This window comes from Staurois parvus, unplaced genomic scaffold (genome assembly GCF_062004578.1).
Source record: "Staurois parvus isolate SC_StPar_1 unplaced genomic scaffold, SC_StPar_1.0 ptg000634l, whole genome shotgun sequence".
NCBI classification, from domain to species: domain Eukaryota; kingdom Metazoa; phylum Chordata; class Amphibia; order Anura; family Ranidae; genus Staurois; species Staurois parvus.
In genome coordinates, this window is record NW_028318430.1 from 9075773 (window position 1) to 9101010 (window position 25238).

The 25238-nt window shown below is 39.5% G+C and overlaps 1 protein-coding gene across 2 annotated transcripts in view; it reads left to right on the plus strand.

The window, feature by feature from the left end:
• ADPRHL1 (ADP-ribosylhydrolase like 1) overlaps window positions 1-22033 on the plus strand; it is a 47959-nt gene extending 25926 nt beyond the window's left edge. The window contains exons 4-8 of one of the 2 annotated variants that reach the window (XM_089693547.1): window positions 188-328; window positions 2164-2291; window positions 5469-5601; window positions 9361-9514; window positions 16347-22033. In XM_089693547.1, coding sequence (XP_089549673.1) covers window positions 188-328; window positions 2164-2291; window positions 5469-5601; window positions 9361-9514; window positions 16347-19455 — 3665 coding nt within the window. In that variant the 3' untranslated portion in view covers window positions 19456-22033. Of the gene's footprint in view, window positions 1-187; window positions 329-2163; window positions 2292-5468; window positions 5602-9360; window positions 11784-16346 lie in introns of those variants that run through there. The other variant, XM_089693548.1, reaches the window with a different exon arrangement.
• The last annotated feature ends 3205 nt before the right edge of the window (window positions 22034-25238 follow it).

Genomic DNA, 25238 nt, shown 5'->3' on the forward strand with positions numbered 1-25238 from the left:
ATGGGTTTGGGTAAAAAATATACTTTTGCAGGTTCCAAGATAACAATTTTGATTAAACTAACTGTAAGATTAGATGAATTTTGTAGGTACTGTATATCATGATTTAAATGTTTACATATATATACACTGTATCCTATAATGTTGATTTTGTTGAGTTCATGTTATGTAATAGACACTTTTCATGTAGGGTTCCTGGGGTCATTCTGCACCGCCCTGTTTGCCTCGTATGCCCTGCAAGGAAAGCCCTTAGTGCAGTGGGGAAGAGATATGGTGAAGGTCATCCCCATGGCTGAAGAGTACTGTAAGAAAACCATACGTCACATGGCAGGTAAAAATTAAAACCATGGATATCAAAATTATCGTAACCAACAGCAATCATTTTTAATTTATTTGCAAATAGTTTGACTTCAGTATACCGAGAGTTCATTGGCTGATATGGATTGCTACATTTAACAAACTATCGCTGCTTTTTGCCCTGCTTTATTAACCACTTGCCCTACTGAGGATTTACCCCCCTTCCTGACCAGGCCATTTTTTGCATTATGGTGCTGCATAACTTTAACTGACAATTGCGCGGTCATGCAACACTGCACCCAAATTAAATTTACTTCCTTTTTTCCGCATGAATTGAGCTTTCTTTTGGTGGTATTTTAATGCTTGTGCGCTTTTTATTTTTTGCGCTATAAAAAAAATCTACAATTTTGAGGAAAAAACAATATTTTTGACTTTTTGCTAGTAAACATGTCCAGTAAAAAAAATTTAAAAAACAAATTTCGGCATAAATTTAGGCCAAAATGTATTCTGCTACATGTCTTTGCTAAAAAAATATCCTAATACGTGTAAATTAAATTTGTTTATGTGAAAGTTATAGCGCTTACAAATGCCGGTATATACACTAGGATTTTTTTTTTATTCTTTATTTTTACTAGTGATGGCGGCGATCAGCAACTTATAGCGGGACTGCGACAGGCGTTCTGACACTGGTGGGAACTGACTTAGTGTCACTGACATCCCCAGTGACACCAATACAGTGATAAGTGCTAAAAAAAGCACTGACATTGTACTAATGGCACTGGGCAGGAAGGGGTTAACATGAGGGGCGATCAAAGAGTTAACTGCGTGCTGTGTGCTGTTTTACTAAGTTCTGTGTCCATATGCATCACTGTAAGCACACTGCTTTGGATGGCTGTGTTGTGAATACTCGCCAGCACCGGTGATTGCCGAGCATCTCCGACAGGGAGGAGAACTGTTTGTACACAAAACAGTTCTCCCTGTCAGCTTGTATACAGCACAACCATCCAAAGCAGTGCACAAGCTGACAGGGAAAACTGTTTTGTGTACAAACAGTTCTCCTCCCTGTTGGAGATGCTCGGCAATCACCGGGTGCCGGCGAGTATTCACCGACCGGGACCTGGTGATTGACAGCCACGACCACAAATGGCGGCACGTGGAAGGTGCGTGTGCGCCCCCTACCCAGGAATGCAAAATCATGTATATATACGTGATTAAGCGCACTCGTGTCGCCCTGTAGCAGTATTTCTGCTATAGGGCGGTCGGGAAGCGGTTAAATATGCTTTTGCTAGTTCTAATCTTCAATTACAAGTGTTGTTTAAATACTTGATATATTTTCTATTGACTGATATAGCTTTCCAAGCTTTGCATCACAGTATATCTTTGTCATTTGTTGTCATTGTGCTCTTTTCCTAACAAAAAGCCTTTTACTTGCCAAAATATTCTGAAAAATAAGAAAATATTGGTGGTATGTTTCTACAAAAAGTTGTATGGGATCCTGGGCTACCAACATGGCACTCCTGATGTCTGTGGTTGTATGCATCCCACACATCCACGTCTTTGATCCCAGTTCTCTGCAGATTTGGCAACAGTTATAGTATGGTGTCCCTATGTTTCCTGAAGCTTAACTAAATACATGAACATTTTCTGCCCTGCAAAATATTTAACGTCTGTGTTTTACCAAATCAACATTCACTAACTGTAGATTTCACTTTTCATAGTTTTAATAGAAGATTTTTGCAACGTACAGTCACATATTGATAGTTCAATAATGGAAGTTTTATTGGTTTTATAAGCAAACCAAATAATATTTTTCTACCTCATCGTGTCTGACATTCCTAAGAAAGATACCTTTCCTCTAACTCCATTTAGAGTACCAGGAACACTGGTTTTATTTTGAAGCCAAATGGCAGTTTTATTTGGAAGAGAGAGAAATGGAAGAAGACAACATGACCAAGCCCAATTTCCCTGATAAGTATGATGCTGATGAGAGAGATAAAGTAAGCTTATTGATTTGAAGGCCACTGCTCATTCAATTCTTCATGTTTTTCTTGATTCTATATTGAGTTGTTGCATCAAAACCTCTTTTAGGCACAATTAAGCATGCTAATTATTATTATCCTTTTTTTAATAATCCCAAAAATATTATGCTGTGGTATACATTATGGGGTAAATTTATAAAAACTGGAGAGTGCAAAATCTGGTGTAGCTCTGCAGAGAGACTGATCAGCTTCCAGGGTTTTTTTTTTTTGTCAAAGCTTAATTGAACAAACTGAAGTTAGAAGCTGATTGGCTGCCATGCAGAGTTGCAACAGATTTTGCACTCTCCAGTTTTAGTAAATCACCCCTATATGTACAAAATGTCTGAAGGGTTGCATTAATCCAGGTCATGGTATAGCTAGCAGTTGTTAGTCACATTTAAAGCTAAACTCTAGGCAGATAAAAATTGATGCAGTTCTGCAATTATTATTACATCATTAAAGTGGAGCTCCACCCAAAAGGGGAAGTTCCACTTTAGATACTGTCCCTAGCTCCCCGTGAGGAATTGGCACCTTTGGGGAGCAGGGGGGGAAGTGGGTAACTGACTTGACTAGATGATCAGAAGTGAAGTTGTCCTCCCCCTCACTTCCCCAGTCTTCTGGTACACTTGAGAGGTCCCACAAGACTACGAAACCATTTACAAGACACAGCACTACCCGTGCATGTGCAGTGGGCATCTGGCTGTGAAGCTGTGTCATAGCCAGGTGCCCACACTCAAGATGTCGGCGCCGGGGAGAGAGGCCGCTGAAACCAGCTGTGGTGAGTACACCGCTGGATCATGGGACAGGTGAGTGGCTGTCTTTTAAAAGTCAGCAGCTACAGTTTTTGTAGCTGCTGACTTTTATTTTTTTCAATTTTGACTGGAGCTCCACTTTAAATTTATTTTTAAATTCAAGTATCTGAATTTCACCTTGCATCAACCTCTTGCAGTTCCTGTATAGCAAAGCTGGAGTGTGAGAGTAAGAAGCAGTACAAGAAGCCAATCAGTTCATGTGCTTATAAGGGTAAGTGGGTGGTACCTCCTCCATGCTCCACTCCTCGTTAAGTGCCAAGTGTGGGTCACATACCCTGGGGTGGGTTCTTCTGGGCTACGCTAGGCACCTGAGACTGGTCACTATCTTACACATGGGGTACCTTTACTGAAACAGACGACTGAACTCTAGTTGACTTCCTTGATGTTAATATACACCACTACTTCAATTGTTGCATTTAGGAGGGACACACAGAGCTGATGCCCTCTCCACTTGTCCACCAGTGTATCTGTGCTACCTTACTCCCAGTAATGGAATGGGGTCCCGCAGTGCACCTAGCACGGACTCCATGGATGTACTCACTTAACTCTTCTTCCGTACCTTTGAGGATCTCTGCGGCACAGATCTGCTCCTGTTGCTAAGGGAGACAGACCACGCATGGAGGGAGTGCTGACAACATCTCTCTCGGTGCAAGAAGTTGTCTCACCTATCACAGGTACACACTTCACGACAGGCTGCTTTTTAGACCTCTGTTACCCTTGGTAACCACTTTTTCTGTCTTCATACCCCAATGTGCTTTGACTGACCCACACTGTACACTATGTGTGGTGCTGGCTGCTTGTATTACATCCCTTTAGTAACTTCAGACAAGACAAAGTTTCAAAAGCTTTACCTAAATAATGTGGCATAACAGTAGAACAAATGCAACAGTCTTTCCCTCAACTAAACCCTAACTCCGGCTTGTGGCTGCCCCAGCATACCTACACAGGATAGAGTCCATAATGACAGAATTCCAGCATTGGTGTCTTCAGGTGTTTTGTCGCACTCAGTGGTCCCGTACTATATAGAGGTTCTTGATCCATAGGTGCTCCGGTCCTCCGGAATTGGCAGAAAGCTATGCAGACCCTGGAAACATATTAACCCTCCCAGTTGGGGCAGCATTAAACACAACCTGCCTACATGCCGACGAGAATAAAGGTGACAGAAAGAGAAGGCAGAGTGACAGAGAGATGAGCTCATCCCTGTGCTGCTTCTCCTTTCACTGTCCAGTGACAGACTGGGGTGGGTCTATGATGGCCTTGATTTTCTTCAGTACAAATAAGTGTTGGGAACATACCCTAGTGTTTATAGTCACATTTAACTAAACAGGCCTAGCCGAATGTGACTAACTACTACTAGCTTAAATATAAAACTATATGAAACAAGACACAGGCGAGAAAAGGAATCTTCCCAAACAATCTTCCTACTAAGAAGAGACAAAGAGCACCAGATACAATGGTGATAACATAGAGATCAATGGGAAATGGCAGTGACTGAGGGTTATGAAAGCTTATTACCCTGTAAAACATTATTAGGATAGAGATGAGGATATGTAGACAAATTTGGGGAACTATACACACTTAGAAGTGGGCACAAGGAAGAACACTGCAGAAGAAGACTGCTTCATTTTAATCTTGTTGCTGTACATATGAGACTATAGGATTAATTTACTAAATCAAGGTTGTTCACTTTACAAGGGAAGTTGAACTTGGAAAGGTAACCTAATTGCTTGCAAGGAAACTTTTTTTTAAAAAAAGCATTTTTGGGTAATGGAACTCAGCTTCAATAGGTTCTGAGGAAAATTCCCTTGCAAGTGAAAAACCTATTTGCCTTTAGTAAATCAACCTCTAGGAGTGAGAAGGATGTCTGGATAGTGAGGGAGTGCAGATGTACTATATATTTGGGTTGTATCTGTGTATGAGATCTGAAACACAGGTGAGATATCTGATTTGAAGTACTATGGTATCTTGAATTTTATTCTCAAATGGACTAAAAGCCAGTGAAAAGAGCAACAGAAAAGGAGGGGTGGTGGGATAAATATTGCAGCAGCATTCACAATAGATTGTTAAACTGAGAGCTTTATTGAAAGAACACTGAAAGGGAAGATGTTGAAGTAGCTGAGGCCACTTATTATGGCATAATAAACTTTGGACTCCAGAGGTAGAAATGTATGTAGTCTGGAGATATTAGATCCAGTTGTTAAATATGTGCCAATATTGGATAATTTGTAGAAAAAGTAAAGTTAGAGTCACAAATACCACAATTAAATCTATATGATACAATACATGCTACTTTTGTGTTTTACATTTGGAATGACAAATGAGCTCTAATATTTTTAATGTACAGACATATAAGAAATGGAGTTCTGAGGGTCGTGGTGGAAGAAGAGGACATGACGCGCCTATGATTGCATATGATGCACTGTTGGGAGCTGGTGGTGACTGGAAGGAGCTTTGCAGCCGAGCTATGTTCCATGGCGGTACGATGTAATGATAAAGAATTGCAATAGTTGTAAGCTGGCAGAGATGGTACTAAAAATCACAGGACTCCATAGTAAAAGGTTGATGGAGCTCCCATGGATCTCACACTATGGCACTTGGCACTTTGCACTGATGGCCAGTAGGTGCACTCCTAGTAAAATTCTCTCTGTGCCTTCGTGTCTTTCTTTCATGGATTTCTTCAAATTTTACATACTATTGTCACAACAAGGATTAAAAAGTGAGGAATATTCTAACAATGAGGTCACAGACAATAATGAAAGCATGCCAGAATTTGTTCCCCACTCTCATATCCAAGACTTAGGAAAACATTTGTGCTGGTCTTTGGCACCTACAGCAGCCATCCTATACATTAACCGCTTCCAATCCAGGCCAATTCTGACATTCATCTCCTACATCTTTTTTTTTTTTTTTTTTAGAAAGTTACTTAGAACCTCCAAATATATATTTTAAGCAGAAGCTCTGGGGAATAAAATGTTGGGTGTTGCATATTTTTATGTCACAGGATATTTGTGCAAAATGTGAATTTTTTGGAAAACATACACTTTAATTAATTCTTTTGCACACAAACACAATATAATACCTAATTGTCAAAATATAAAAGATGATGTTACACCAAGTAAATAGATACCAAACATGTCCGCCCAAGGAACAGCGCCAAACTATGGTCCCTAAAAATCTTCATAGGTGATGCTTTAACCACTTGAGCTCCAGAGGATTTACCCCCCTTAATGACCAGGCCTCTTTTTGCTACTCGGCGCTGCACTATTTCAACTGATAATTGCGCGGTCATGCAATGCTGCACCCAAACGAAATTTACGTCCTTTTTTTCACACAAATAGAGCTTTCTTTTGGTGGTATTTGATCATCTGTGCGCTTTTTATATTTCACGCTATAAACATAAAAGGACAAAAATTTTGAATAAAAACAATATTTTTTACTTTCAGCTATAAAAAATATATAGTAAACTCAAAGTTGGTTATAAATTTAGGCCAAAATGTATTCTGCTACATGTTTTTGGTAAAAAAAATCCCAATGAGTGTATATTGATTGCTTTGTGTGGAAGTTATAGCGTTTACAAACTATGGCATAAATACTGCAACTTACGCCATTTTTCTGCTATACAGCGCTGCGTTAGTTTAATGGACAATTGCGCGGTCATGCAATACGGTACATAAATGAAATTTACATCCTTTTTGTCCCCACAAATTGAGCTTTCTTTTGGTGGTATTTGATTGCCTGTGCGGTTTTTATTTTTTGCGTTATAAAAAAAAAGGCTGAACAATAACCCTTGTGATAGCATGGGCCATGACAGGTCCTCTTTATGGAGAGATTTAGAGTCTATTAGATCCCATATCCCTCATTTGGCTTCAAAAGCATCTGATCAGAGCAAGATCGATTTGATCAGATGCTTGTTCAAGCCAGTAACGGCTTGTGTACATGAGACCGAAACTGGAAGTTTCAAAATCCTCATCAATTCCGGTTTCTCTCATTACACAGTGGGAGGAACAACATCAATTCCACTCACTGTGTCCCAAGAACTGGATCCAGCACATCCAATCGTAAGGGTGACCCCAGTAAAGGTGGCCACAGCAGGAGGGGGGAGTAGGACCCCTTCTGCCACCTACAAAACTAATTCAGTGGCTTTTTAGCTGCTAGGATTACTATATTGAAGGGAATCACCTGCAGAAGTAAATGATATCTTGGTCATTGCTGCAGCAGCTGCAGCAATGACTGAGACATTACCCTTCCAATCCCGTGCCGTACCATTGCTGGAAGGGAAGCTGTTAATGATCAATGTGTAGTTCAACAATGAAGACAAGATGGGCAAATGATACTCACTCCTAGTTCTCATGCTTTTTAATGATGTGGTGCAGGCAAAACATCTCTGCCAGCTAAGAGCTGTTGTAGTTGCCTATGCTTCATACTGAGGGCTCCAGGTCCTCACATCTGAACAACTCCATAAATGTTTGCCAGAAAGTGACCAAACCAGGAGAAAGGTGACTTTTTAATGCCTTTAGTGACCTGCAGTCTTCTGCACTAATAGAAGTTACTGTGGTGGCAGCTGCTCCCTTTTAGACAGGACTTGATTCGTATTAACAGGGGCAATCATTGCCAGCCACCTCTTAGTTATAAAAGTTGCTAGTTTTATAACTTCTAATAAGTTATTTTATAATAAGTTTTAACTCCTATTCCTCAAACATCAGCTTCGAACTAAGGTTCTCCAAGAATTGCTTTGTGATACTTTGATTTAATAGCTCAACCCAAAACAATTGCTTGTGAATAGTGTAATAGATGTAAATAATCAAAATATCTCAAATCCACCCATATGTCATGTCAATATAAAACTAAAAGCATTAGTGTGAGCATTAAAAAACTGAGAATCACCTAAACATGAGTTGAAGCCTGATTTTTGCGTAGCTCTCATGTCTCACTTTATGCTTGCTCAAATAATGACAAGTTGGCCCTTGGACCATAAATATTGTTGACCCATAGTGGAGGCATAAACAAGTAACATTGTCTAATGGAAGTGTTACAGTAACAAAGTGATCAACTTTATGTACATAAACTGCACACCTAACAATCCAGCCAGTATTTATGACTTTGTTTTTGGATCAATGATTGTGCAGTCATGTGTTCACCATTATGTTAATACAGACAATAAAGCAATTAGTTTTATATTGACAGATTCATGGGTTGATTTGAGCTGAGTTCTAGTTTTTGTTTCGTTTTTCATCTATACTGTACCTCTTGAAAAGCAAGTTTCGGGTTGGGCCACTAAAAGATTTCTAAAATAGGATAATTTTGAGTTATAATATTGACTATGTGTGCTCCTGCCCAGTGTTTTAGGTGCATATTGAGCACCAGCTAATAATCTGCTACTTAGTTTTTAACCTTCTGATGTCAGTGTTCACCTCAGCCCCTAAAGCAACTGGAAATTAAGAGACTATAGATATATATTTCTAAATGCCTTTGTTTTTTTTTCCCTTTTTTAGAAGTGATCACATAATCTCTGTTCTCAGCCATAAATTGGCTTAGAGAGGTGGGGATGGAGAACCAGTATTACATTGATCTTTCCAGTGAATGGCTGTGCAGGGGGAGAGAAAGAAAGGTGTTGGCACAAGTCTTTGCTACTGTAGGACAGACTGGCAGGTTGTTTTCCCAGCACAGCCAGAAAGCTGACCATGCTTGGATGGATATGCTTTTATGCCTAGCGTGGTCAGTTTGAAATAGGACAGTAGGAAGACTGGCAGCTTCATCAGGTTTTTTACACAAAGGAAGCAATCAAATGAGAACAAGATACTTTTTTAACACTCATGGTACATGGTACAACAGACACATATCAGGAACATGAAATGTTGGAGTAACATATTCTTTAAAAGAAGCTACCACCTTTGTTTCATCAGATCCAAATTAGTACTACTAATGTTGAGAGTCATTTTACAATATTTATGTGTTAGAAAAACGCAATCCCTGTATAATGCACATTCATTTCCCTCTGCATAATATTTGGAGACAAAATATGATCTGTTTATCAGTTTTCTACCCATCCAATCAACAGTCTTAAGGACCTGAAACCAGTTTCTTGGAAGTCTATTCTCTTGTGTTCTTTGAGACATATGACAGTCCTACTAATGTTCTACTACTTACACATAAAATTCACTGCACGATTCTAAGCTTTTCTGTGGGTGCACTATGTAGACTGAAACCATGAGATTCCATTATTTGTGTTCTTACAGGAGAAAGTGGTGCAACTGGATCTATTGCTGGATGTCTTTTTGGATTGCTGTATGGGGTCAACAATGTGCCAAAAAATCTCTTCCAGGAGATTGAACTAAAGGAAAGACTTGAATATTTGGGAGAAAAACTCTATCAAGTATCTTCAAAAGAGAAGTAAAGCAGTTTCTGCTATTTTCAAATACATACACTACTATAAAAAGGAACTTCTGGTCACTACATAGTTATATCTGCTATATTAGAACTCCAGCCTAATGTTTGTCTTCATTTTTGGAATCAATGGGGAAGAGTTACAACTTCAGTCATGTTTTTATTTCTGTACAAAATAAAGGATAAAGAGAACATTAGACCAGTGGTAAATTTTAAAGCATAAGTTCACCTTTAGGAGCATGTCATATGTTACACCTATATCCAGGGTGTAACATGTAACATGCTCCTCTGCAGCTTCCTCCCAATACTTGTGCTCCCTGCTTTGAGACAGTGTGCGGGGGATCTTCTCTTTGCACCCTCTATCCATTTTTGGAAACCATGCAGCTGTGTAGGGCTCCATCTATACAGCCATGTTATTCATTCACAGATATCTGTATATGAAAAAACAAGTACCGTCTTCCACTGTAGTAGATGGTCTTGTAGTTTGAATGAGCTGCAAGCATGATGCTCGACATGCTCATAGTTCATTTATTCTCTTTCCAGCTTTGTAGCTGAAAGCCCATACAGGGATATGGCACAAATTTAGAAGACTGTGCAGGAGCCTGGCATTGCACCCATGATCTGCTGATCATAGGTGCAATGCACTGCAGGCTCCAGTACAAATAAATAAATAATAAGTGCACATTTTGTACCTGCAAAAATAAGTGCATGAATTATTGTTTTTTTGAAAAATGTACTTATCCTTTAAGCAAAAAAAGTCTGCTCATTGATAGAAAGTCAATCATAAAGCAAATGCTTTTGAGTGTTATAGGGAAACCCCTTCAAACCTTCAGGAAAATGTCAGTATATATTTAGAAGATGGTAGGATAACACCAGCAACTGGTATAGCAGCTTTTTGTTCCGTTGCAGAACGTGCTCCCACTAGGGAGTTCCCCTCACTCTTGGTCCTGAAAACCACTGATTCTGGAACTAGAAGTGAGAGTGAATCACCTCAACAGAAATCCAGGCAGCAATAAGAACCTCACAGAGGTGCTAACCATATATAATGCTCTATGCCTCCTCCATTGGAAAGATCCCTTGTCTTGGTAATCACTGACTGAGTGACAAAAAGTCAAAATACTCACCCATTATTCACTCATGGGAATAGAAACAAAAAACTTGAAGAATAACCCTTTTCCACTCTATCCAAATTTAAAATGGCTGGAGTTCTACTTAAATTTGTTGTATTAGAAATCCTACCTCAATAGTATACCATAAACAGGAAAAGAGATTGTTGTAGGATTATTTCTTGTTTTTGGAATATAGGACATTGTGGCTATATGAAACTTTTTGTGACCACGGAAGGGGAAAAAATTCAAAATAGGAAGTGATGATTTCAAGACTTTGACAAGGCATTTTAAATCTCATATGACACACACTAGTAGTATTGTACTAATGATAATTATGCTAGCTAAAATACTCCATTATGGCCACACATAAATGTATCCAAGCATCCACATACTGACTCTTAAAATATAAGTATACATTACATGGTCCCAATAAAAAATCTCTTGGTCTCCAATCTCTATCTTAAAGGTACCTCCGGGGGCGGACTGACCATTCGTGCACTCGGGCATTGCCCGAGGGCCCGGGGTCAGTAGGGGGCCCCATGAGATGCCCCTGGTACCTTTCATTGGCTTTTTCATAGGCTTTTTTGGATGTGGGAGAGGACACAGGGGCCCCGTAATCCCTTATTGCCCTGGGGCCCCATGACTTGTCAGTCCACCCCTGGGTACCTCTGTACTAATATCTTTGATGTACAAAATCAGTAGCTTATGCTGAAGTAATTTAGTTATTTTGACAGCAAACTGACAGATCAGACTCAACTATAAATACATTTATTTTATCCGAAATGATTTGCCAAATGCTTTACCTGCATGGATATATTACTGTGCAGCCAGAATGTACTGGGCCCTGTGGGCCTCACTGCAACTGCATGGTCTGCTGTGATGATGATTGTGCCATTGTAATAAAAGTACAAAAAATAATGTCATGTATAAAGCAGGAATACATGGTTGTATGTCTTGTCTCAATGATTTGTGATTATGCATAAAAGCAGTGTTATAAATCTTCAATCTACTGAAAATGGTATGATGCATGTTATGCTGTAGTTGAAACTCTCTGCATTAAGAAGCATGGACATGTAAATTATGAATTTAAAGTAGACATTCTATTGAAAATCCTGGGTGTGTCATATATGCCTGTTAATAAAGTGCTTTTATATCCTTTCTTTTAATTGTGGATCTTGCTTAGTAAGTGAAATGGAATTCCAATCCATGGTATAATTATCTTACACATTCTTATAAAACTAGAGAGCAGGGTTTGAAGAAATTCTTATAGACATATTATTTTGTACATTACACACATCAGGATGGCTTGTTTTCAAGATAATTTGTAAAATATTTAATGTAAAAGGTCTGGGCCAAGTGCACTTTAATCTGAAAACATTGCTAAACTCACAAATAGAATACAATGACTTGGGGCCATAAAATACACTATATTGCCAAGAGTATTGGGACACCTGATTTTATATGCACATGAACTTTAATGGCATCCCACTCTTAGTCCATAGGTTCAATATTGAGTTGGCCCACCTTTTGCAGCTATAACAGCTTCACTGTTGTTGGACGAGAAGGCTTGGCTCGCAGTCTTCTCTCTAATTCATCACAAACGTCTTCTATCCGATTGAGGTCAGGACTCTGTGCAGGCCACTCAAGTTCCTCCACCCCAGACTCGCTCATCCATGTCTTTATGAACCTTGCTTTGTGTTCTGGTGAGCAATCATGTTGGAACAGGAAGAGGCCATCCCCATACTGTTCCCACAAAGCTGGGAGCATGAAATTGTCCAAAATATCTTGGTATGCTGACGCCTTAAGAGTTCCCTTCACTGGAACTAAGGGGCCAAGCCCAACCCCTGAAAACCCCACACCATAATCCCCCCTCCATCAAACTTTACACTTGGCACAACGCAGTCAGGCAAGTACAGTTCTACTGGCAATAACCCAGACACATCCATCAGAGGCAGAGAAGCATGATTCATCACTCCAGAGATCATGTCTCCGCTGCTCTAGAGTCCAGTGGTGGCGTACTTTACACCACTGCATCCAACGCTTTGAATTGCACTTGGTGATGTAAGGCTTGGATGCAGCTGCTTGGCCATGGAAAGCCATTCCACGAAGCTCTCTATGCACTGTTGTTGTGCTAATCTGAAGGCCACATGAAGTTTGAAGGTCTTTAGCTATTGACTCTGCAAACAGTTGGTGACTTTTGCTCACTGTGTTCTTCACCATGCGTTGACCCCGCTCTGTCATTTTACATGGCCTACCATTTTGTGACTGAGTTGCTGTTGTTCCCAGTTTCTTCCACTTTTTTATTACACCACTAATGGTTGACCATGGAATATTTAATAGCAAGGAAATTTCACGGATGGACTTATTCCACAGGTCGCAATCTATCACAGTACCACAAATTCACTGAGCTTCTGAGAGCGACCCATTCTTTCACAAATGTTTGTAGAAGCAGTCTGCATACCTAGGTGCTTGATTTTATACACCTGTGGCCATGGATGTGATTGGAACACCTTAATCCAATGATTTGGAGGGGTGTCCCAATACTTTTGGTAATATAGTATAGGTTGTATGCCTCTGACCTAAAGGGCATATGCTAAAGGTTAAATGTGGCTATGTAAGTCCTCACAATTGGTGACTAAAGCAAAAGCAAAATAACGGAATGTAATTAGGTTGTGCAGAAGTTAACCCCACTGAAAGCAAGTGTTTGCCAGGGTGGAAATGCTTACTACTTAGTTGATAGTTTTTACAACAGAGATTTATGCAGTTCAGTTGTTATTTATAGTCCACATCAGTATGGCAACAAAATTATAGAGAACATTTGCAGTAGGTTTTGTATGCTTATCAATCCAAAGGAAAGCATAACCAAATTCTCTCACTGCCTTTCCTTCTCTGTAACAGACCTTCCCAAAACTGAATTACCCCCAGGCTTCTTTTTTTCATTGGGACTTCAGCAAGGAGATCTCACAGCCATTTTTCATTTCTATACTCACTTGTAAGGCTAATACAAAGGGGGAACACTCTTGGTGCAAGATTTGTCAATAATTATAATGATATATCATCCAGCAGATTGAGCCTGACCTCTTGGGTTTATTTATAAAAGTCAGGGGTAAAGGGTGAGGGAATAGAGTTCCTTATTATCTATTTTGAATGGATATAATAGTGACTTACCATTGGTGTTTTTCCCCTCAGCCTTGAGATCTTCTAGCTTATATTTTATTTTCCTGCATATGTTCACGAATGTCAAATACCCAGTCCAAGATATTCATTCATTATGTGATTATTCCTAAACTCCTGCATTTCAAACTTGTATTTATTTTGATTTAGCACGCTTCAGTATAACCTATAATGTATATATGGACTTTTATTGTTAAAGGTTCAATATTCTATATAATCTGCAGGTTCTAGGTTCACCATAAACCCATGAATCCTGTATGTACACTGAAGAAATTCTTAATATTTCATTACATCATTGATCATAAGACATCATCATTCCTCATATGCAGCTTTGCATGACATATATTGAGCATGTGCTCAATAACTTTCTTTATTGAGAACAGCCTTCAATGTGTCAAAATAATAAACACAATTATAGGCATTATACTGTACATCACAGTACAAAGTACAGGAATAAATGTAATTCAGCAGAACTGAAACTTTCACTTCAAAGATGATGCTGTGTAAGATGCTATGCTATGTTATGATATTTTAAATAACTGGTAATGCCAATAAAATCTCTGTCTTATAAAAATATAAGGAATCTGTGCAATAGGAGACCTTTAATTATTTAAGTTTGTAGCTGGAGTCATGCTTAGGATTCATGTTAACAGTGCAGTTGGGTGCTAGCTTGCAGGGCTACTTTGAGTTGATATCAGACACATGGCACAATAACTGTAATGGAACCCATCACTTTTGTAAAGCAAGATTTGCAGGCTTAGTTAAACACGAACAAATACAAAAAAAAAAACCCCAGTAATACATGTATTCAAAAACAACTAGCATCCATCTTAAAATGGTCTATCCTTAATAAAGTAAATTTTAATTGGCTGCTTTGAATCACTGTACTTTGCTATTTGTGCTGTTTATTGAATAAATCCATTAATCTTTACATTTCTAATAATGTTCTGAGAGGACATTTCACAGCACTCAAAATGTTAAGACTCAAAATTTGACATATGGGCTCTTTTTTAACTCTACATTTTAGTCGGGCCTCTGGTGTGAGTTGAATTTTCTCTTTCCTCTAATTTTCCACATTTTTCTATGGAGAATCTATAAGGCATTGGTGACATCAGCATTATGATGGATTCCCCATAAGAGTACAAAAAGAATGCATTCCACAAAGTGAAAAAAGAAAGCTCATCTTTATGCACTGGATCATTGATGAGTGCCAAATCCTGCATCACTCTACCCAAAAATTAGACAAATGGTGGCATTTTACTGTGTGTATTTTCCCATAATAGCCTCACACTGTGTGGTATTATCTGTGCCTAGGGACAGTTGCTGGGTCACCTGTTCTTTAAAGACTTCAATGCTCAATGTGTTATGTACTGAGTTATATTAAGTTTGAAGCTCTCTAGATTTATGAGATCAGACTTATTAATTGACATTATAAAATAAGACCTTGAAATTTACAAGAATATATTCCTTAGACATGTCACTTAAGTTACTTTGATCTTATTAAAATAGTTATGGTATTCTCAAACCAATACATCTGCCAAGAATGTATACATTTTTAGAACAAAATATACCAGTGCATGCCTCTTTAATATCATTGGTCATATTGTTTCCATCATATTAAAATTAAGTTGGAGACCACATTTTGAGGGCTGTTTCCAGATTGTCTATACATAGTATTTTCTTTATGCTATGCTGTTTATTGCATGAGACATGCGTTGAACAAATTTTAACCAATAAGTTGCTATGCAATACGATGGTGCATACTGTACTTATATCTCATTTTTTTATAGTGATAATACTGATATTCATTTAAAATTTCAATCATTTCTTGTTTCATCCATTTGACTAAAATGAAAAACTTCATCCTTCATATCACCAATTGCTCCATCTCTGTCCATAGCTCTTTTATACAATGCTGAATGCTACTAATAAAGCATGATGTTTGTGCAGTGAGTGTTGTATCCATCACCCATACAATGGAGATAACTATGTTGTAGGCATATTCAATGTGCAGTATATCAATTGTTTGAGGAGTTTGACATTGCTGCAACATAATTTACTTTGTACATCACATCATGGTAAAGTCATTGGTTCCTAGAGCATTTGTTGCTTGCATTGTTTGGAAAGTTGGTTCAGTATGGTTAGACAAATGTACTGAACTAATTTTCCTGCAAACAGCAGGAATAAGTGGAACTATCACATGCCTTATATGTATAATGTAGTAAGACAACAATTTGCGAATTTTTCACATTTATTACATTTTGACCAACATACAAAATGTGCTAAGCAGCGGTGTTTCACTATCACAGCCCCTACACCTCATAATATCTCTCTTTTTATTGAAAAGTGCTTACTATTGTGAAGCTGGGCTCACAAGTGCTACCTAATTCATACATGAGTTCCATCCTGTCTGACTCCATTGTATATTGATGGCAACAACACTTTTATTCACCTATCCATACGGCAAAGTGAAAGAGAGTGAGAAGCATGAGAATATCATAAGTAAATGTTGTTTTTATAATGACTACAAGGGGCCTTCATTTTCTTTTATACAGCACCATAAAGTCAGTGACTCCAGCAAGTTGGAGGTTAGTAGATCCACTTGTCCTAAAGAAGAAGATAAACAAAACTGGAAAATCAGGGGAACGTGCTGTTCTCAGTAGTTTGCTATCCTACATTGTAAGCTTGGACAGTTCTGATGCCACAAAAGCTGTCACAGAAGAGCTGCCAACCAAAATTCTCAAAAATAAAGCATATAACAAAATGCAAGAGCAGCCAAATAACAAGAAACCTATACGACCAACCAGATTTCAGCTGTTGCAGTCTAAGTTTTTAAATCCAAACCATGAACCCCCAATGAAAAAACCAAAGGAAGTAGGAAAGCTAACCTTTAAGGAGAACAGAAGCACCGTCCCACGTTCAACAAGTAACATTGTTAAAAAATTAGATGCCTCCAAATTAAAAGTAAACAAAGATGAAAAACTAGAAAATGACCTTCACTTCCGTACTGATAAGAATCAATGGAGTAAAGTTAATGGAAAAGGCAGAGTGAAATCTATTCTGAATAAATTTGCAGCCGCAGAAGAAAAAGAAAATAAAAACATGAAACCAACCAATTCTACAAATCATACTCCCAAAATGCATTTCAAAGGAACTGCTATTGCCATTCTTAAAGAGAAGTTTGAACAAAACTCTACGATTTGCTCTGTAAAAGTTGTAAAACCTTCATTGTTTCCAAAAGAACAAACTGCGAAGAAAGAAATACCTTCAAGCATTAAACACATAAGACAAGCTGAGGATCATGTGGCACATACCATGATAATGACTGCAGCATGTCTTGAAACCCCAGTACTCGAATATGCAGAGTTAAGTGAACAAACTATTCACACCTTTCTGCCTACTAGTAAGATAATAAATGTGTATACTTCAGAGGCATTAAAGCCTAGTACCAAGGAGATGGAAACAGGGGAACAATTGTGCCAAAACAATAAACACAATCAAGTGGTTTGCTTAAATTTCAGTAGCCCTTCTACTGGTTGTAAACAGTTAGATGTTGAAAGAAAGAGCAAAAGGGGTACAGACAGGCAAAGTGAAGAAAAAGAACTAACAGAAGGCACACTTTGTTGTAATCCAAGTACTGTAAAAGGTAAAAATCAGAAAAGCACATTTATATATCAATCAGACACTAATAATATTATGGACACAGTAGACAAACATTTTTTAGATATCCTGGGTGTGGTTGGTCATGGTGAAATAGAAACATTAAAGGAAACAGATCTTCAAGCTGAAAGAGGGTATTATAAGGACATTGATCAAGTTACCAAGCAATCTGGTATTAACAACACCAGTAGCGTCCATGTTTATGCCAGCTATAAAGATTCTATTCCCAACAACATTTCTGACAAAGACCTGAAAGATGGCAGTGAAACTAAAGAATGTGAACTAGATGATGATGGACAGATTTGTGATACGACCAATAGTAAACATAAATCTGAAGATAATATTGATACAGGTCATATGCAAGATAATAATGAATCAGAAAAATTACTCAATGTTCAACAGAACGTTAATAGCTTCTTTAAAAGAATGAATTGCTCTGACAAAGAAGAGGGAAATAGTAATGCTGATGTTGGGTCTGCATGCCTAAAGACTGAAGCTCTTAAGAGGCTGAATATGTCCACCTGTGGAACACAAAATGACAATAGTTACTCAAAAAGGGATAATGATAATATATCCCTTTGCCTGGAATCAAAAGGCACAAAACAGATGAATGTGTCCACTTGTGAAATGCAAAATGACAATAAGTGCACAAGTACTGCTGATAATTTTGACCACACTGATAGAAAAGTAACACTAGTAGCTTCAAAAAACAACACTAGTTTACTTTCAATTAAGGAAACAGGGAGAAATATGGACATTCCTAGCAATACTATAAATTCATTAGATTCCATTAATAAAATATCAGAACCTCTTCCTCATGACATAGCATACCAAAATCATTCTGTATCTGATAAAAACATATGTGAGAACAGAAACATAACATTAGAATCCAAATATGGAATGTGCTGTGAATTTTATGAACAAGAACACCTACCAGTAGGTATCCCATCCATTCCCAGTCTTACAGATACAGCTACTTTTACTATAGAGCCTTATGTTAAATTTGAAATGGCTTTGGAAGAAGATATTAAAGAGCATCAAAGCATTTCAGAAGTCCCAAGATTTGCCAAGCAAACTGAAAATTTGATGAAGAAACAGTCATTGGCAAGGGAGCAAAAACAGAAGCAGAAAAATAACTGTACTACCCCACAATTATTAAAGCCTAAGGTATTCCCACAGGCAACGCTACAGTCACAAGAACCTCTAAATCAGCTTAGGTCAGCTGACTTAGTTGGTAGAGAGACTTCTAAATTTCAAATAACTAAGGAACTCCCTGATAAAAAGGGCTCATTCTCATGTGCACCAGAGAATAAGAGTGCTGGCAGTTGGAATGCTTCAGAATTGGCCAAGCAACCAGAAGGTATGGAAAATAAACATTTATCAGTAATGATAGATGCTCAGAAACAGACAAGAGAAATGTTTGACCATAAATTTGCAGATTCTGATAAAAAATTTCTTGAGAACAGAGAAGAAAATGAGCTGTCAATGACATGTGAGGTGTTATGTTATAAAAAGAAAGGATCTAAAGACATAATAGCAAACAGAACATCAACTGATCATTTGAATGAGAACTTTTATGCAGTGAGTAAAAAAGACATCATAAAATATGAAGCACCATCACCCAGTGACAACCCTAGTGAGAAGAGTTTAGTGGTGTCTGGACTGCAAACAGCAAGTAATGCCAGTTTAGATATTTTAAAATCTGTCAGTCAAGTAGACAACCATAAAAAAAGGACAGAAACTCCCAAAAAGGCACTTTTAAAATGCAAAGAAGAGCCTACCGAGCATTGTCAAGGGAACTCTTATGTAACAGATAGAAGAGTCATTTCCAAATATCAGATACCATCTTCTAGAGATCTGACCAGTGATAGTCATACACGGAGTACAAACAATATTCCTATCAATGATCTATCAAAATATAAAGTGCAAAGTTATAAGGACACATCAATATCAAAACAATTATTTAAACCACTTGTTGTGAGAGCCTGTGATACCTTTAAATAGCATACATAAAGTCTGGTTTATGCTCTTATTGTAATTTGCAATGCTAAAACTTCGACAGACAGAATTTCAATCATACGTTTAATTTATGGACATTTTTCATTTTCAGGGCTTACTGTGTTCAGATATTGAACCAGATATGCACTTTATTCCTTACTCTACAATGTCAGTTGTTGTGTGACATGGTTTCATAATACATTGGTAAAAAGTATGAGATCAGTAAGTTGTAATAGATGTAATTATAATTAAAAGAATAGATAATGAGGCTTACCTAGCATATTTAACAGCCACAGTGAATCATTTTTAACATCCCTGCTTTAAATTACAAATTATTTTCAGTATTACATCATGACATTAAATAAATTGTAATAACATAGAAAGCAACATTAATGGTTAAAACTCTAGTGTCTACAAACATTGGTATTCTGTAGGGATGACCAAACTGAGCACACTTGGTTTGTTGGAGTTCACCAGCAGTACCACCACCACAAAATTATAGATCCATAGATGGATAGTGTTTGTAAACAAATTGGTCAGGGATCCTTGGTAAGGTCATTGACCAAATAAGATCCTGACCATAACTGGTCAAAAATATCATCCAGTATACCCAGCTGGGTTTGTTTACAAACACCAGCCAGGCAGAGATCTGCCACTTTGCAGTAGTAGTGCTACCACCACAAAACTACAATTCCATGGCCAACTGTTTGTATAAAAATCGCCAGAGATTATATTTGATTAATGATGTGACCCATGATCCCAAGATAGTTTGTTTACAGTGCAAAACTGAGATTTCAGGTGTAGGAACTAGTTTAATAATATTAATTTGTTCTGCAGTTCGCCAAACCACAAAAAGGCTGAGTTCTGGTCAAATTAATGTTCAAATTAAACCCAAAGCTCAACCTTGGTGTTCAGTGGAGGAGTATCCCTTACTTACAGTGACCTCTTACATTAACGGATAGGGAGAAAAGGGACCATTACACTGGTAATCAGTAGAGAGGGATCCCCTTACAATATGATCTGCAAATATGCCCTCTCTTACAATGATTGTTAGTAGAAGGACCCAATTACAGTGATGGTCAATAGGATAAAAACTCCCTTATATTAGTGGTCAGTAAAAAGAATGGTCTATTACATTGGTGTCCAGTGGGAAGAACTGCACTTGGTGGTTCGTAGGATCAGACAGACACAGGGTATAGACAGCTAAAAAGAATGTTGGTGTCAGTGATTACATACTGTACCTAAGAGACAAAATGAAAGGCTTCACTGAACCAACACTGGCAGGTGTTCTGCTGTATGGTGTTGACGGAGAACTATGCAGGCACTGTAAGTAGGAGATCAATCTGCCACTGCTCATTGCCCAAGCAATGCCTTGCAACATCTGGAGAAACCCTAATTGGCAAAGGTTATTGTAGAGCATTTATGCATTTGGAGATCCTGGTAGGATCAGAATGTTGGCAGCCAACATATGCCTTCCATGCAATGTTACTAGATCACTGGTGTTTACTATACATTTATTTGCTTAACTAGGTGATCATCTTAACGGTGGAATAGTTAATAAACTAATTGTACAGCTGATTTTTCAGTTGAAGTTGTTTGAGTTTTCAAAGCCTTGTGTCTTCGTTATCAAGATCATTGTTACCATCTCTAATATATCATTATCTCTGGCCATATCTTTGTCTGAGCACTTAGATGCATTTTCTGAAATGAATCCTAAATTCCACAATGTACTGCCAACTCTCTATAATACATAGTTATTTTTGTTTACATGCTGTTATATTTTTTCATAATTTGATTTGAATAAATTAAATGTTATAAATACCTTTCAAAGCACACTTCCCTGTCTTTGATTAGGCCAGCTTTTCTCACAGAGCAATGTTACCTCTGCAGTTCTTTGAAAAATCTTGTGCAAACATGAAAAAATATTAACTTGTATGTTAGGCTTAAAAAAATTTTTTTCCAGCTTTGGATACAGTAGGGACAGATTAGAACCAACAGTTTTAACTACTATCCAGCTCTCCATTTGAGGAATTAACCTTCACTTCCTATTCTGCTGACAACAGTTCTGCCAAGCAGGATATAAGGGAAAATCTGCAACATGGATGCAGAAAGAAATAAAATCTAATGGGTGTCCGAGCCTTCCTACACTCTGTTTAAAAAGCATGTTTCTCTTTGTATTGCTGTTGCAGAGTTCCCCCCACTTCATGGCTGTAAAAATGTTCTCAGACTCAGCAGGACAGGAGAAGAAAATCATTCAATGGAGCCCGAGGTAGTAGTAAAAACTCAACAGGCGATTTAACCTTCATCCACACTATCCAAAACCAAGACACAATATTTCAGCTTGACATACACTTTCTGCAAGTCTGGTGTACCACTGGCCAGTGTTCTATATGTACAGTATAATATGTGACAGCTATAATTCTGCTTCTGTCTCTGTTTTTAGATTGTCCAAGCCTCCAATTGCAATGGATACTAAGGGAACTTACCACACTCTTTTTATTTAAACAAAGGGCTATTTATTTACAGAGTGGGTTACATTACCTTGGGTATAAAATAATAAATGAGAACATAATCAAACATCAAAGTGTGGTATTTTTGTTGATAACAGTGTGTTACGTCATTGTTCTTCCTTCAACTTAGTAAACGGGATAAGTGTACAGTGTAAAAATATTTGTGCAGAATGGTGTCCAGTCAGGGCCAGATTTACATCTCAAGAGCCTATAGATAGGAATTCTGAAGTGCTGCCCTCCACCCCACAATGTGTAAAGGGGGATGCTGTGAACTTCGATGTAAAGGGGAACACTGTGGACTGATGTAAAGGGGAACTCTGGTGTAAGGGGGGAGCTCTGGTCACCAGAGCCCCCCCTTACACAAAAGTCCCCAAAGTTCCCCTTACATCAGAGTCCTTTAACCACTTCAAGTCCAGACACTTTTACCCCCTTCCTGTCCAGACCTATTTTGAGCTTTCAGTGCTCTCACACTTTGAATGGCAATTGCGCAGTCATGCAACCCATATGACATTTTATATAATTTTAACACATACACAGCTTTCTTTTGGTGGTATTTAAAAGGAAGGAAATATAGAAGAAAATGACAGGAAGACGTTATATGCTGTCCTCTCACTCTAACTGCGCATGCGCGCCCCCGGGGGCGTGCGGCGGTCGGTGGTGCGCTGTGTCCCCGGGAAACAGCGGATCACCGATCAGAGGAACAAGCCGATGACGTCGACTCTATCATGTGATCAATCACAACTGATCACTGACAGTGCGTGGGGAGAGGAGAGCCGGTAAGCGGCATTCCTCAGAGGGGACATGTACACTGATCATTAGGGCACTGATGATCAGTGTAGCCCCATCAGTGCCACCTATCAGTGCCCATCAATGCCACCTGTCAGTGCCTACCAGTGCCCATTAATGCCACATATCAGTGCCCATCTGTGCTGCCTTTCAGTGCCCATCAGATATGCCTGTCAATGCCTATCAGTGATGCCTATCAATGCCCATCAGTGCCACCTACAAATGCCTCCTATCAGTGCCGCTTATCACTGCAGCCTCATTAGCGCACATCAGTGAAGGAGAAAAAAATACTTATTTACAAAATTTTATAACAGAAACTAAGAAAAAAGATATTTTTCAAGATTATCAGTCTTTTTTTAGTTTGTTGAGCAAACCGCCCGCCAGTTAAGCAAACCGCCAGTGTTGCATGACCGCGCAATTGTCATTCAAAGTGCAACAGCGCTAAAAGCTGAAAACTGGCCTGGGCAGGAAGGGGGGGAAAATGCCCGGTAGGCAAGTTGTTTATCACCACTGGGTGTTTTATTTTTTGCACTATAAAAAAAAATTTGTTTCTATAATAAAATTTTGCAAACAGGTAATATTTTTCCTTCACTGATATGCGTTGATGAGGATGCACCGATAGGCAGCACTGAGGCTGCACTGATGAGGAGGCATTAATGAGGAGGCACTGATGATGCCGCACTGATATGCAGCAATGATGGGCACTGATAGGTGGCACTGCTGGGCACTGATCATCAATGCCGTTCTGAACTGTGTCATTTGCCGATTATCGGCAGGATTTGGGGGGATTCAAGCCAGTAGGGGGCATGGGGGAAATTTTTGTGCCTATTTGTGCTAAGAGGAGGTGGGGGATTTGGGCTAAGTGGGGGCAGAGTATTTGGAAAGTGAGAGGATCTGTGCTGGGAAGGGTACTTTGGAAGGGGTTGTACTAGGAGTAGGAATTTAGAGGAATTTGTCATAGGGAGGGGATTGGAGGATGGGGATTTGGGGGAGGGGGGGATTTGTGCTAGATGGGAGATGGGGGAATGTGCTAGGAGGGGGGATTAGCGGGGAGATTTGTGCTAGAAGGGGGGATTGGGGCAATTGTGCTAGGAGAGGGGATTGGAGGGATTTGTGCTATGAGGTAGGATTGGGGGGATTTGTGCTAGGAGGGGGGATTGGGGGGATTTGTGCTAGGAAGAGGAATTAGTGTGGGGGGGGGGGAATTTGTGCTAGGAGGTGGTGAGGGAATTTGGGTTAAGAGGGGGACTGGGGGGGAATTGCAGATTTGTGCTTGGACGGGAAATTTGAGAGGAAGGAGGATGTGTGCATGGAGGGATGATTTTTTGGGTGAGGGAGATTTGTGCTGGGACTAGGGAATTGGGGGCACTGGAGGCAGGATTGGGGGGCAAATATTTGTGCTGGGAAAGGGGTTTATACTGGGAGGAGGGGGAATTTTTGCATTGTTGTTTGGGTACAATTTTGGTTTGCAGACAGAAGTTATGCTTGGGGGAGCATGCTGATTTATTCTCTCTTTTCTTTATTGGGGGGGGGGGATATATCCTGAGACATGATCCTCACACATGGGGAGGCTTAGTTTGTCATCTTCACCACACTGTCCTGGCACCACACACAGGGCAGTCAATAGATCTCCTCCTCCCCACTCAACACATTGCTGAAATTGGATTCCCGTACAGACACAGCCTCGATCTGCAGTGTATAGCTGGCTGCTATGTTGCAGTTCTGAGCCTCTCCTCTACCCTGCTGACCCTCTGTACCCTTCCCTGCTGACCTCTGTCCTCCATCCTGCTGACCCCTGTACACTGCCCTTCTGACCACTGTCCTCTGTCCTGCTGATATTTTCCTGCCCTGCTGCCCTGTCTTTGCCCAGATAACCTCTACTGACCTCCCATCCTCTGCCTGCTGACCCCTATCCTGTGCCATACTGAACCTCTGTATACTGCCGCACTGACTCTTATACACTCCCCTGCTGATCTCCCATCCAGAGGAGTCCCTAGGGTTGGTGTCACCCGGTGCGGTAACACTTGGTGACACCCCAGAATGGATCGGATCTGCGGATTGAGCATAATGGATCGGACATGATGCGGGGATCGCCGGCATGGAACCTATACGGGGTGACACCGGACTTGCTCTAAGAAAAGGTAAGTTGTAAAGAATGCCGACAATCCCCGCAGGATGGTTCGGATCCATCCTGTGGGGATCGTCGGCTTGCTTTACAACTTAACTTTTCGTGGAACGGGTCCGGTGTCACCCCGTATAGGTTCCATGCCAGCGATCCCCGCATCATGTCCAGCCCACACCGGTTGTCACCCGGTGTGTGCCGCACTCCCCACACCTGCCTCGGGACCCCACTGTTCCCATCCTCTGCCCTGCTGACCCCTATTTTGTCCCCTACTGACCGCCTGTACACTGCCCTACTGAGTCTTGTACACTCCCCTGCTGACCTCCTGTACACTGCCCTGCTAACCCTTGTACACTGCCTTGATAACCCGC